The 16,433-nt window shown below is 35.5% G+C and overlaps 1 protein-coding gene across 1 annotated transcript in view; it reads left to right on the forward strand.

Moving 5' to 3' along the window:
* Positions 1 to 16,433, forward strand: part of LOC106868096 (phospholipase D1) — a 147,571-nt gene that overhangs the window by 78,122 nt on the left and 53,016 nt on the right. The window contains exon 2 of the mRNA XM_014913212.3: positions 11,255 to 11,405. Within this exon, the coding sequence (XP_014768698.1) occupies positions 11,255 to 11,405 (151 nt within the window). The remainder of the gene's footprint in view (positions 1 to 11,254; positions 11,406 to 16,433) is intronic.

Genomic DNA, 16,433 nt, shown 5'->3' on the forward strand with positions numbered 1-16,433 from the left:
CAATCCCACTGCATGGCACTTTGGCAAGTGTTTGTCTGTTACTATAGCTGTCAGCCAATCAAAGCCTTCTGAATGGATTTGATAGATGGAGACTGAAAGAAGCCTGTTGTGTATATATATGTGTGTCCCCTTGATTCATATGATAGTCATAAACAAATGTCACTGTCATGCAAAGTCATTCCCAATCTTCTACAAAAACATGTCTGGTCATGGAGAGATATTACCTTACTTGGAAACAGGTGAGGGTTGGTGACAGGAAAGGCATTAGGCTGTAGAAAAAAATCTGCCCCAAAAGTAGGCAAACAGTCTTCTGGTCTTTTTAGTGTTAAGGACCAGAATTTGTCAATTGATGCAAAGATGTTTTACCAATTTCAAAGAGTAAAAAAGAAAAGGAGAGTGAGAATACCTTTATTAAATGTAGATATCAACTGAATTTTATGACTTCATGATGATATTAGTTGCAATATTTTGGTATTTTGAAAGAAATTTATTCTTACAAAATAAAAAGAAATTTATTGAAATTCTAAACATTCATCGCAATGTTTTAGTGCACATTTACCACACAGAGGTTTTTTAACAGATTCCATACATTTCTGTGGTTCTGTTTCAGCATTTTGTTTTCACACATGTACATCTGGCTCTATTTCTTGAGACGGATGTTTCCTCAATTGGGCGCTTGACATGAATGACTGTGAGATGAATCAGCAAAAGTTCTTCAGCAACATTTTGGGTCTATCTCTGACTAATGATTGAGTTACAAACACTTGTGTATATTACCTGGTTGTTTATAAGAGCAACATCCAAAATATGCAAAACATGTATTGACCATTGCCTACTACTTGCATTGACTGAATAAAGCCTTGCCATTTGATCAAGTACATCTACGTCTACCTTATTTTTATTATAAAAAAGTGTGGTGTCAGAAGGGACTTCTATACATTGATGTAAGGTAATCAAACAACAACAGACGTTGATTTTTTTTTGCACTGATATGATGTAAGTGTGACAGTAATCTTCTCTAGATTTCGAAACCACAGTTTCATGGACTGGTTTCACCTGTTTTACTGCTTCTGGTAATTCCCTTCAGTTCTGACAAATTGTTCCGACTAAACTGCTGTTTTGTTTTGTGACCTGGAAAGTTTATATAGTTATTATATATCTAAACATCGTTAAGTGTATTTATAAACAAAAGCAGATGCAAGTTTCAAAAGTTACCAATGCATCATTTGAAGCATCTGGTCCTCATAGGTAGTATGTGGTTTATTTTTTGTTACAGTTGGTGCAAACAACCTATAATATGTAGTGTAAGACTATAGAAAGTTAAGCACCATGAAGTCAATATCTACAATAGTTTTTGAACTGTTTGCAATTAAGATTTAAAAATGCATCAATTGATGCTCTCAGTTCGTCTAGTGTTAATCATGCAAGAAGCTTGGTTGCCAACCATATATATATATATATATATATATATATATATATATATATACATTTTTAAAAAATTAACGTTGACCACTAACGTGGACAATTAATGTGCTAGAAATAGATCACATCTTGTGTCTATTAAGACCTAAATTCACCTAGGTGATTTTAAATGTCTTGCCCGCTCACGTTTTGGTATGCTGCTATATTTCATGTTGAGAACAATTTAGGTCTTAATAGACACAAGATGTGATCTATTTCTAGCACATTAATTGTCCACGTTAGTGGTCAACATTAATTTTTTTTAATGTACCTTAATCCCCTGAGATTGCAGATAATATTTCTAAATCTCTTTGATTCTTTAGATGTGCTGGCCTCCTGATAATTGATCGATATTAATTAATATATGATTAATTACCAGATTTTATAATAATATTATATATATATATATATATATATATATATATATATATATATATATATTACACTCTCTGAGTGGTTGGCGTTAGGAAGGGCATCCAGCTGTAGAAACTCTGCCAAATCAGACTGGAGCCTGGTGTTGCCATCCGGTTTCACCAGTCCTCAGTCAAATCGTCCAACCCATGCTAGCATGGAAAGCGGACGTTAAACGATGATGATGATGATGATGATTAACATTTTCTTATTATTATCAGAGAATGTATATATGTACTTTAATACTTTTGTGACAACCTGTACTTAACACTACAAAGCTTATATAAAGCTTTATATTTTACTTTTGACAATCTTTTTCTAAAAAAGTGAAACCGGTAAAGTGAATAAACATCTTTAAAATTGCATTTTCAAACCTTCTTTCATATATATATATATATATATATATGTATATATATATATACACAATGAAAAGAAGATGAAGAAAATTCTTCAACACATCTTTAATTATAAATTACAAATGTTTCCGTACCATCTCCATTTGCAAGACCAGTTTACGTGAAAATTCTAAATGAAAAATCACGTAATATTTGCAGTTTGAGACATTGGAGAGGCACTTCATCAGACTTGCATCAAGGTGTGCTATTACATTGTGCGTCAGTGTTGATAGCCCAATATTCAAGTCAAGTGCTTCTCTGGAAGTACCCCAACTTCACACCCAGCCTCACGTTGGCCATTTGCACCCTCTCTCTCTATGTATATCTATATATATGTATGTGTGTGTGTGTGTGTGTGTGTGTGTGTGTGTATATATGTATGTATAATATATATGTTTGTATGTATGTATGTATTTATACATGTATGCATGTATATGTATATATATATGCATGTATGCATGTATATATGCATGTATGTATGTATGTATATATATATATATATATATATATATATATATATATAATGGTAATATATAAGCACTCGACTATGAGTGCATTGCATCATATAGCAGAAACACGTGTAAGCATTTAATTTCTTATATATATATATATATTATGTATACATATATATATGCATATAGTATATATATATACACACGCACACATATATCATATAAATAGATATCCATATCTATATATATATATATATATGTTTTTTATATATATAATATATGGTGACACACAAGCACTCAATTCCGAGTGCATTGCATCATATAGCCGAAACACCTGTCAGCATTTAATTTCTTAAATATTTATGTATGTCTATGTACATATATAGGCGTAGAATGTAAACAACAGTGAAAGAAAAGCCCAATGCTTTTTTGACCCACCCTCTTCTAATATTTGTTCTATACTGAGTTACATAAACACATTGACATCAGTGTGAGAGCAAACGAAGGATTGGCTCATTGGAGACCTGTAAACTAATAATACCCTTGTTCACTAATATATAAGATAAAAGTAAACGGCAGGTCTACTTGTGAAGTGCTGTTGTCAGTTTAATTTACACTCCTGCCTTTCTAGGAAAACCTGAAACTTGTGAAAGCAAAGCATCATGCATCTCTATCATTCCAGTTTTTGAACTCTTGTAGCAAGGACAAATACTCAACTATCATGAATATTGTATGGGGTTTAAAGTAGCTTTTGACAGCTGGATGCCCTTCCTGCCACCAACCTTCACTTGTTTTTAGGCAAGGAAATATTTTCTCGTGGCCTGACATGTTTTTCAGGGGAAACTGGAAATGAACAGCCTCATTAGTACGACAGGGATGCTCATTTACAGTTGTCACAAAAAATCTGTCTGATCCATGCATGCATTGAAAAGAGGACATTAACTGATGAAGGGTGATGTTCTCATCCGATGTTGCTAATAATTCTGATTTCTTTATTGCCCACAAGGGGCTAAACATAGAGGGGACAAACAAGGACAGACAAAGGGATTAAATCAATTACATCGACCCCAGTGCATAACTGGTACTTAATTTATCGACCTCGAAAGGATGAAAGGCAAAGTCGACCTCGGTGGAATTTGAACTCAGAACGTAATGGCAGACGAAATACCGCTAAGCATTTCGCCCGGTGTGCTAACATTTCTGCCAGCTCACCGCCGTAAGACAGGAAAATATTCTCATACTGCAGATACTAGGATCTTTTCAGTCGATTAGATCGAACCCAGTACGCAACTGGTACTTAATTTATCGACCCTAGAAAGGATGAAAGGCAAGGTCGACCTCGATGGAATTTGAACTCAGAACATAACGGCAGACGAAATACCGCAAGGCATTTCGCCTGGCGTGCTAACGTTTCTGCCAGCTCACCACCTTATTGCTAATAATTCTGCTTATACATTGCCAAGCTTATGTTACTTAGGTGAATCCAGCTGCATTGAAGGATCTCGTTGACACAGAAGTTAAATTATAGACTGAAAAACATGAAGAGTTTGTGCTTCAACAAGATGCAATATTCATATAGGAATAGTGTGTGGTCAGTGTTGCTGTGTGTTGACAGTGTTTATATGTGAAATATTTTAATGACTTTATCTGTTTCTAAGTGAACACAACAGGTGAACTGGTGATATTTGGATTAATAATTTCAGGATAAGCAATTTCATAAATATCTTAGTGTAGGTACTGCATATGCAATAATTGTTTCCTATTTAGGCCCTAAACCAGCCATTTTGAGGAGAGGGGTAAGTTGATAGATACCATTGACCTGAGTACGATACTGGTACTTTGACATTGATTGGGAGTGGTGAGATGAAAGGCAGCCATGCTGGAGCGCCACCTTGAAAAATGTTTAGTTGAATGTCTCAACTGCAGGACATATTTTTTTTTTAAAGCTTAGTATTTAGTGGTCTCTTTTGCAAAACCACTAATCTACAGGGACATAAACACACCAACACTGGTTGTCAAGCAGTGGTGGAGGAGAAATGCACACACATATATGTATATGTGGATATATATATATATATATATATATATATATATATATATATATATATACACACACATATATACAATGGGCTTCTTTCACTCACATGACACTTGCCCAAGGTGCCACACAGTAGGACCGAACTCCGAACCATTTGGTTGTTTCCCAACCACATGGTTCTGTGCCTACATTCAACATGTAATAATAATTAGGAAATATGAATACAACATGAGACACAATCTCCAGTGTTGGCTTCCACAGTAAAGCAGAGACAATTACTTGCCTTATTGGTGTGTGTGTGTGTGTGTGTGTGTGTACGTAAACATATATGCATGCATATACACGAATATGAAAGTGTGTTTGCGTGTGTGATTTCTGTCATAGGATATGATGGTTGAGAGGAAATGAGAAAAAGTGGGAGGTGAGGAAGGAGAAACAAAAGGAAAAGATAAAAGGAAAAACAAATTTAATCCAATCAGTCAAAAATTATTTTAAGCCCTATTTCTGGTTCTGAGTACTTTTCGTCTCTTTATTACAACTAACACACACACACACACACACACACACACACACACACATATATGTATGCATATATAGACATATACATATATATGTATGTATGTATACACATATACATATATATGTAAATATGTATACACACATGCATATATTCATATGTATATATACACACACACATATGCATATATATATATATATATATATACACACACACACACGCACATCTCTCTCTACATGTGTATATATATATATATATGTATGCATACATATATACACACTCGCGCATCTCTCTCTCTCTCTCTCTACATATATATATATATATATATATATATATCTACATATATATATATACACACACACATACATGCATATATATATATATATATATATATATATATATATATATACACACACACACATATATGCATATATATATATATATATATATATATATATATATATCTACATATATATATATATACACACACACACATATATGCATATATATATATATATATATATATATATCTACATATATATATATATACACACACACACATATATGCATATATATATATATATATATATATATATATATCTACATATATATATATATATATACACACACACACTATATATAAACCCATCATCTTTAGAATCCTTCTTGCGTACACATGATGCTCATCCAAATGTAAATTACTTAAGATATTTTCAGATTCATTGTATTGGAATTCTTTAAATTGCATCCAGAAATTTAATGGGAGATACAGAAATAAATGGCGGCTGTTGAAACCGGTATCTTTTGCTGCTGACAGATTAACTTCATTTGAAACATAACATGTGTGTGTGTGCGTGTGTGTGTGTATGTGTGTACCATGAAAACATATAAGAGGGAATATTATAGGTTTTATAAATAAGAATATCTTATTATGAGAAAAAAAAAAGCTCTCTTTTAATGCTGTTTATGGAATAAATATCTGTTGCTAAAGTGATAATATTTCAGCTTTCAAATTTGAATCTTTTAATATACATTTGGAGTGTGTGTGTCTGTGTGTGTGTGTGTGTTGTATACACTTTATTCAAGCTGCGAAATCGTTCGCAAACTGTTACTCAGTTTCATATTCCTGTTCATTGGACAGTTCTTTTCTACTCTAAGCACAAGGAACTTTTCAGTGCCCCCTCATAAGTTGTGGATTTCATAGGCACAGGCATGGCTGTATGGTTAAGAAGTTCACTTGGTAACCATGTGGTCTTGGGTTCAGTCTCACTGTGTGGTACCTTGGGCAAGTGTCTTTTACTATAGCCCCAGGCTGACCCCACAGCCTTGTGAAACCAGTGTGTGTGTAAATGTATATGAGTATATATGTGTGTGTGTATCTTGTGATTGTCTTCTCACTGCTTGTCACTTGGTGTTGGTTTGTTCACATCTCCGTAACTTCACAGTTCAGTAAAAGAGACCAATAAAATAAATACCAAATTTTGAAAAAAAATGTGCTTGTATTGATTTGTTCAACTAAACAGGCACAGGGGTGGCGAGAAGTTTGCTTCCCAGCCGCATGCTTCTGGGTTCAGTCCCACTGTGTGGCACTTTGGGTAAATGTTTTCTACTATAGCTATGGGCTAACCTATGCACTGTGAGTGGATTTGGCAGATGGAAACTGAAAGAAGCCCATCATATATATGTATGTGCGTGTGTGCGCATGTGTGTGTGTATGTGTCTGTGTTTGTCTGCCACCACCACTCGACAACCAGTGTTGATGTGTTTATGTCCTCATAACTTAGAAGTTCAGCAAAAGAAACTGTTAGAATAAATACCAGATTTAAAAAAAAAAAAGTACTGGGATTGATTCATTTCTCTAAAATTCTTCAAAGTGGTGCTCCAGCATGGCTACAGTCTAACGATTGAAACACATGGAAAATAAAAAAAAACTACTGAAGGCTGAAGTAGTTTCTTTCTCTGAAGAGGAAATCTTACTGTGTTTGAGTCTTGGCTAAGATATACTTGTGTGGTTGTTGGTTATTAATGCAAATGTGTGATTGCTGGTTACCAGAGATTGTAAAGCCTGCTACGTGCTGGTGTTGGTGGGGGGGATTGAAGTGGTCTTAGCTGTTGTGTGTAGTGAATTACAGATCATTTGATTAAGTATTCGTTAAGTGTAAAGTTATTAGTGAGGTCCTTGTATGAATGTCATTAATTAGGTTAGTGTTAATGTGTTTGATGCAAGCAAGCATTAAGAAACTAATTAGAATTAACTATGAAATGAGGTGAAGATGATCGTAGGGAAGCTTCTATTTTCTCTTTTGCTTGTTTCAGGCATTGGATTGTGGCCCTGCTGGAGTACTGCCTTGAAGGGTTTAGTTGAACAAATTGACCGCCCCTACTCCCACCACTACTTATATTACTACTAGGTTACATGACTGAGAAGCAAGCTTCTCAACCACACAGCTACATCTGCACCTGACAATTATGGGAGACAACCCTGAACTTGTTTTGATGGTATTACACCTCCTCAGCAAACCATAACTTCACTGTAGTTGCCAAAACAGTGAAAAGAAAATTATTAAGTACTAGCTTAAAAGCTGCACTTCATGGTTAAGCACAGATGAGAATTATTTCTCTAATGCAATAATTCTATTATTCTAGTCCCAAACTGAATTCTAACTGTTGGTCAATTTGTCCCAAAATTCTTATCTCAGTGTAAAATTAATGAAGTGAATGTAATTTATCTCCCCCTTGATCTCTGATGTCATCTGACAAACGCCAACCAAGATGGCGTGAATCAGCCAAGCTTTACCTACTTGAAATAGTAATCCAAATGCTTTTAAATCAGATTCCAATGCTGGATATTTAAGAACCAAACGAAGGGCAGATTTTCAATCCTGATATCATCCTGATCCCAAAAAGGTATAATATGTCTGTAGAACAAATATAGATTGAGATACAGGGGTCCCAGGGGACAGACAGAATTTCGCTTTTATTTGTACAATATTGTACAACAGTATGGCATAAAAATTAGCATATTTTACAGAATGACTTACTCAGAGATGTCATCTGTATACAAAAACCATAGTTAAGTTAGCAATAACATATTTATGTTCATTTAACAAATTATTTGCAGCTGTGTCAGTAAAAGCTGACAATTTTTACTATGATAAATCCATAGCAACATCTCGAATGTGTATTATTGATGTGAATTTTGATAATGTGGTGATATTCATTGTATTTCCTTTTATTTTGTGATATTTTATATCCTAGTTTGTGAATGGCAATGATGATAAAGGAGTGTCTATTTGGTTACAAGGATCTTTACATGCAAAGCACGTTTTGTTTTTTGTTCATTTATTCTTTAGCTTTTACATCAATGTTTTTTTTTTTTTTTCCATGCTAATATAAATTGGGAAAGGACAAACAATTATACGCATATAAATACTCATGAACATTCACACAAACACACACACACACACACACACACACACACACACACACACACACATATATACAAATATATACATAGGCATACAAACACACACACACACACACACACACACACACACACACACACACATAAAAGTTTAGGTGCAGCATGGCTGTGTGGTAAGAAGCTTGCTTCCCAACCACATGGTTCCAGGTTCAGTCCCACTGTGTGGTACCTTTGGTAAGTGTCTTCTACTATAGCCTCAGGCAGACGAAAGCCTTGTGAGTGGACTTGGCACATGGAAATCAAAAGAAGCCTGTCGTATACATATATATATATATATATATATATATATTAGGTTTGGAGGTGATGTACAGGAATTATATATTAGAAAAAATAATAAGGTACTCAGAGATCTGGATGGTTGTACATTTACAGATGTTTATTAATATGTCACATGTTTTTATAAATTAGTGCTTGCATCTATTCTTGTAGATTCTTCAGAGAATCTGGAGAATAGATGCAAGCGCTAATTTATAAAAACATGACATATTAATAAAAATCTGTAAATGTACAACCATCCAGATCTCTGAGTACCTTATTATTTTTTCTAATATATATATATATATATAATACACAGACGTATGCTTGTGTGTAGCAGGTTTTTACCCATTTTCTATTAGATCAGGTGACAAGTTATAGCCCAACCTAAGGCTATGTTAGAGACATTTACCCAAAGTGCCCCACATTAGAACTGGACCTAGAACAACATGGTTACAAAGCAAACTTAACAACAGCCATTTCTGGCAATCAAGAATTTTATTCCTATCATTTTGCTTTCATTGTGTAATATCATTTTACTGACATCTGATTAGCATTAACAACACCTAATGATTTACAACATTAATTATAATTAGGGAGAAAACGATAATTAAAAGTTATTTCAGATTTGCTATTTGAATATGCTTAGGTTTTATGATTTAAGAAAAACCAATGCCAATTTAAACATTTTGATTCTAATCCACCTGATATTGTTCCTGGTTCTGTGATACAAAATTCATGTTATAAAATGATCTAATTAAGATATTCCATCAGAATTTTGTGTTCATTTATGCTTCAAATACTAGATTAATGATGACAGTTATTTTACTAACTTCTTCATTATTTTAAAAATTAATTGAAATTAAGGCAATGTATTTCAACAGGAATATAGTAACATTCTTTAAGTTTTTCCTTTGTTATTATTTTTTTTTATCCAAAACTTTGGAACTTCCATTTTATAAATGATGCAGCATCTTGTCTTAATTTCTCTAATTAGATTTTAGTCAAGTTGAGTTTTTCACTGAAGAAATATATTGTCTGGGAAATTCTTAAATATTTTTGTTGATCAAGATGTTTGTTAACTCTTTCGTTACCAACCCAGCTGAAACTGGCTCTGGCTCTGAGTACAAATGTCTTGTTTCCATACGTTTTGAATTAAAATCTTCCCGCAAAACTTAGTCACATATTCAGCATATTTTGCTTTATGAGTTCAATAAAGGCAACAACACAACAGGAAGTGCAAGGAATATTAATGCAGTGTATGGGAATTGGACAATAATCATAAGTCAGTGTCAATGGTGGTTCCAGAAATTCCAAGCCAGAAACTACATCCTAGAAGATGATCCACATCCTGGAAGATCTGCAGAGCTTGACGAGGACGTCCTGCAAAGCCTGGTGGAACAGAATCCCATCGTAACTGTTGTAGAACTAGCAGAGAAACTTGGATTTGGTCATTCAATCATTCAACAACACCTGCATGCCATCAGAAAACAACCATTTTTGGTTTCAAGATGAAAGGCGTTCTTCCATCAGCATAATGCTTGGCCACATACAGCGAGGATGACATTCCGAAGGCTGGTTCAGTTTGAATGGGAAACGATGCCCTACCCACCATATTTGCTGGATATTGCCCCATCTGGTTATCATTTATTCCACAGTCTTCAAAATAATTTGGACAGATAAAATATGAATTCTGTAGAGGAGGTCAGAACAGTAATGGAGGAGTATTTTTCGTCATGGACAAGTGAATTTTGGAAGAGGGGCCTTGCAAGTCTACCAGATAGATGGAAGAGGATTGTAGAAAATAAAGGTTATATTTTAGATTAAAAAAGAACTTTATCTTAATTTTGTAAAATAAAAGAAGTATAAAAAACCTGCATTATTTATGGGACGACCCAATACCTGTGGTGTCTGTTGCTGTGTATCATCAAGTCAATGAAATAAGAACCGGGTGAACACTGGGGTTGATGTTATTCACTTATCTCCCCACTCTCCCTGACATTGCTAGCCTTGTGCCAAAGTCTGAAACCATTATACTTCTAGTCTTTGTACAGACTGTAATGCTATTCTTCTTCAACAAGCAGGTGTTCTGCAGGAAATTCCCTCCTCTTTTCATCCACTTTACTCATTATCTTACTGCTTTTCAGTTTTATTGATGATATTTACATTTTGATTTTGTTAATTATTTATCGTTATTTTCATTTATTTTCAAATAATTTTCTTCTTTTTCTGATGTTTTAGATTATGGATACAAAGTTCCATACCAGCGTATTCACCAGAAAGCTACCAGCTTTTCTGAGAAAAACCATTTCAATGTATGGATTACCGGTGTGACAGTCAGCGTGAAAGTGTCTCTTGATAAACGACCCAGTCACAGGATTAATTCAAACCTGTAAGTATTAAAATCATTATAAAAACAAAACAAAAAATGTAAAAAATAAAAATTATTAATGGCACAAGCATGGCTGTGTGGTAAATAGCTTTCTTCCCAACCACATGGCTCTGGATTCAGTCCCACTTCATGGCACCTTGGATAACTGTCTTCTGTTATAGCCTCGGGCCAACCAAAGATGTGGAATGGCATGTTGTTGCCATCACAGTTTGAAGGATTGATTTTTATACTGTTCATGTCACAGCTTACAGCTTTTACAGTGTTCACAGAGCATTGAACAGCAGTCATGATGTCAGCATTTTGATACCTGGTGCAAATCATCATGATACAGGTAAATTTTTCCCAATATTCAAACAGCTTCCAGTCCTCCATATCAGATTACTTGGCAGAGGATTGTGCTCTCTGAGTGCTCTAGTTATTATTATTATTATTATTATTATTATTATTGTCTGCATGGTGTAAAATGTGTCATGATGCACCCTAATAATTTAAGTTGAAGAAAAAGAACAATAGAAGAACTATAGCCAGCGATCAACAGACACACTTGCCCAATCCCAAGCAAAATCAAAATCATCAATGTCCCCATTGTGACTTCAAAATCCATACTGGGACTCAAATTATTGAGTTGAGGAATAATTCATGAGCGTTTTTTTTTTTCAAATTTATTCTAAACAAAAAAAAACTACAGCAAATTGATCAATAATATACTTCCTTCCATTGTTCTGTAAGATTTTTTATTCTTCGGTGATAGAAATCTCCCAGTCTTGACTTAAAGAATTTGTTCAACCAAGCCCTCCACGTCATTATTGAACAATGTACCATGCAAAGTGTTGGAAAGTGGTCAAAAGAGATGAAAATTTGATGGTGCCAAGTCTGGAGAGTATGGAGGAGGAGGCAGCACTTCCCATTCAAGTTCTTGAATCATGTCTTTGGTCATATTAGCGATGTGAGCCTTGCCCATTGAATGAAGGTGGTTCACCACAGTTTTTTCTATCACAATCCATCTGCTCCACCAATAATTCTGTGGTCGTTTGACAGGGATTTTCATGGAGAAGCTAATTCAATTGCTCTTCATCGAACTTCGTTGGTTGGCCTCTGTGTGATCCATCGTTGAGGTTAAAATTCCCATTTTTGAAGCACGAAAACCAATGATGGGCAGTACTTTGAGGCATTGCTCCCTGTTCATACAACAACACAAATCTCATGAACAGCTTCAGCAGCCTAAACATTTCAATTAAATGAAAAAAAGCAAATGTCGAAAATGCTCAGTTTTGTCCACTTGACATTCCATTTTAATGATCTAAAAATACACAAAAATCAACAAAATTTTAAAAATCAAAACGCACTATCTTGTAGAACAAAAGATTCTCTTTTAAATAACATAAAATGTGTTTTATTTCTGCATGCATTTTTGAATTTGAAAACAAAAACGCTCATGGATTATTCCTCAACCCAATACATTCACACATCAATTGCAAATAGTTGCAGCTTCTTAGTGGCTTTTTTTTTCTTCATTCTATTATTCACTTTAACTTCAAGTCCTCTCCTTCAAACACTCATATGATGAAACTGATGGAAGCAACCACCATCATCATTATTATTATTATTCTTATCATCATTGTTATTATTATTATAACACTGCTATTTTCTTGATAGATTGATACCGTTGTTATTTTACGCTGCTTTCAAAGTACCAATCAGTTCTCATTAAAACAGGCTTCCAAATTTTTGCCTAAAGTTTAAAGTGACCTAAAGCTTTTATTGAATAAAATATTACCACAATCAACAGATTTTTTCCATTAAAATAAATGTAGTTTTCAACATAACTCTATTTTTAATCCTTTCATTGTCTATTTTGGGCAGTTAAGAGTCATTGTGAAATCGTCTGTTAAAACAGAAATTATTCTGACCATCTGTTAAATATTCGCACTACTAATTTTAGTCATTATCGGTAAAAGCATCTTATGTGTTTTTTCTTTTTTTTTTGCTCTTCTGAGTCTAAATCCTACCAAGGTGAACTTTGTCTTTTGTCCCTTCAGGGACAATAAAATAAGGTCCAGGGGATGATAGTATCACTAACCTGACCCCTCAAAAGTACTGGCCTTGTGGCTAAATTAAAAACACCTTTGTCTTCATCTTCTCTTCCTCCTTTCTTCATCCTCTCCTCCTCCCCTTCCCTCCTGTTTCTTCTCTTCTTCATGTTCTCTTCCTCCTCCCCTTTCTTCTCTTTCTCTTCCTCCTCTTCTCATCCCCCTCCTTTTTTCTTCTTCTCCTTCTTCTCCTGCTTCTTCTTCTTCTCAATGCCATTCTTTGTATATATATATATATATATATATACACATATATATATATATATATATATATATATATATATATATATATATATATCTCTTTCCTTTCCTGAGCGTCCAATAATACTATCCATACCACGTCCTCACTTTGATGTTTTTTTGTTATTGTGTTTTTGAACTATATATACACACATATATATATATCTGATCTGGTATTCTGGATTTAGAGAACATTGCATTGTTTCTAGCTTGAAAAGGAGTTGCATCCATATGTATGAACCTTTGTCATTTCTTTTCTTCTCACTTGTTCTGATGAGGTATTCTTAGTTTTGTTACACACACACACACACACACACACACACACACACACACACACACACACACACACACACACACACACACACACACACACACACACACACACACACACACACACACACACACACACACACACACACACACACACACACACACACACACACACACACACACACACACACACACACACACACACACACACACACACACACACACACACACACACACACACACACACACACACACACACACACACACACACACACACACACACACACACACACACACACACACACACACACACACACACACACACACACACACACACACACACACACACACACACACACACACACACACACACACACACACACACACACACACACACACACACACACACACACACACACACACACACACACACACACACACACACACACACACACACACACACACACACACACACACACACACACACACACACACACACACACACACACACACACACACACACACACACACACACACACACACACACACACACACACACACACACACACACACACACACACACACACACACACACACACACACACTTCAAGTAGACAATAACTTGTTGGCTATGTATTATGTATAGATTTTTTTTCTTTTACTCTTTTACTTGTTCTAATCATTTCACTGCAGCCATGCTGGAGCATTAACCTGAAGGATTTTCATTGAACGAATCGACCCCGGGACTTATTTTTTAAGCCTAGTACTTAATCTACTGATCAGTTTTTCTGAATCGCTAAGTTTCGGGGATTTAAACACCCCTAGCACTAGTTGTCAAGCGGTGATGGGGAGAACAAACACAGACCCAAAGGCACACACACACATATATATATACATACATACATACATACATACATACATATACACACACACATATATACATACATATATACTCACGCACACACATATGTACACACACATACACACAGTGGGTTTCTTTCAGTTTCCGTCTGCCAAATCCTGTCACAAGGCTTTGGTCAGCCTGAGGCTATAGCAGAAGACATTTGCCCACGGTGCCACACAGTAGGACTGAATCTGGAACCTGTGGTTGGGAAGCAAGCTTCTTAACACACAACTACACCTGTGGAGTAGACTGTAACATGAGTAACCAGTCAGGTATGAGCTAACAAATGATCTTCTATGTGGTCAATGAATCGACTAGAAAAAGAAACCAAATTCCCCTTAAATCTGACTGTATTGTATTAAATAAAGGAGACATTGGGCATTATAGTCTGTGTTATACTAAAGCCAGGTTGGTCATGGCTGGCAGACTTGGAGCTAAATGCTATCAAGCTTTAAAAATTTTCTTATTAGGTTAGTTTTGTTTTTAGTTTTGTCCATTGACTCCATTTTAAGGACATTGCCTTTTCTCTCCTCTTCACTTGACCTTGGCTTTGGATCTCTTTACCCCTCCCTCCCCCATTCTTTACTGCCTCCTCTATTGTTCATCTCACACCAGCACTCTCACCAGTCTTTTCTCCTCTTCCATCCCCCTCCCCTACACCACCACCCCTTCAATTCCTTCCATTCCATTCTTCATTTTGTGGCTATCCCTGCTGCTAAACTATTGATGACAACACTTTCTCCATCTCTCCCAATCTCACATGACAGGCATACATATAATAAAGTGTTAAATTGCTCACTTGTGGCCATTGAACTTGTCAAACTTTATCCACCAATTTCTTGTCTTCCTGTTTGATGCACTCAATGCAGCAGTTTGTTTACTGGAAGATTTTATAGTTGTGTTCCGTCTTATCAAACCATCCAACTCATACCAGGATAGAAACCAGATATCAAACGGTGAAGGTGGTGATGGTGGTGGCGGTAATGGTGGCTGTGATAGTTGTAGTGATAACAGTGATGGTTGTAGTGGTGATGATGGTGGTGACAGTAGTGTTGAAGGGGTGGTGGTGATGGAGGTAGTGACGGTGGTGGTGGTGGCAGTGATGGTTGTGGTGATAACAGTGATGGTTTTGGTGGTGACGATGATGGTAGTTGTGATGATGGTGATGGTAATAATGGTGGTGATGATTGTGATGATGACAATGGTAGTGGTGACGTTGGTGGTAGTTGTGGTGGTGGTGAAATGGATGCCTTATCTGACCTTCCACCTTAACTGATATTGCTGTTCATCTGTAGGGAGTTGTGTCAGTGGACCCAGTTGATCAACTGATGACAAGGCATCTGCAGAATAATGGTTAATGGTTCATATACTGCATCCATTGCTGCAATATATTCTAAGGAAAAAGATGTTTAATCTTTTAGCATTTAAACTGGCCACGTCTGGCCCAAATGTTCTACCTGTCTTGTGTTCAAACTAGCCAGATCTGGCTTTGCACACCTACCCGACAATGTCATTCTAAAAGTA

Source organism: Octopus bimaculoides, chromosome 21 (assembly GCF_046866305.1).
Source record: "Octopus bimaculoides isolate indiv1 chromosome 21, ASM4686630v1, whole genome shotgun sequence".
Lineage (NCBI taxonomy): Eukaryota > Metazoa > Mollusca > Cephalopoda > Octopoda > Octopodidae > Octopus > Octopus bimaculoides.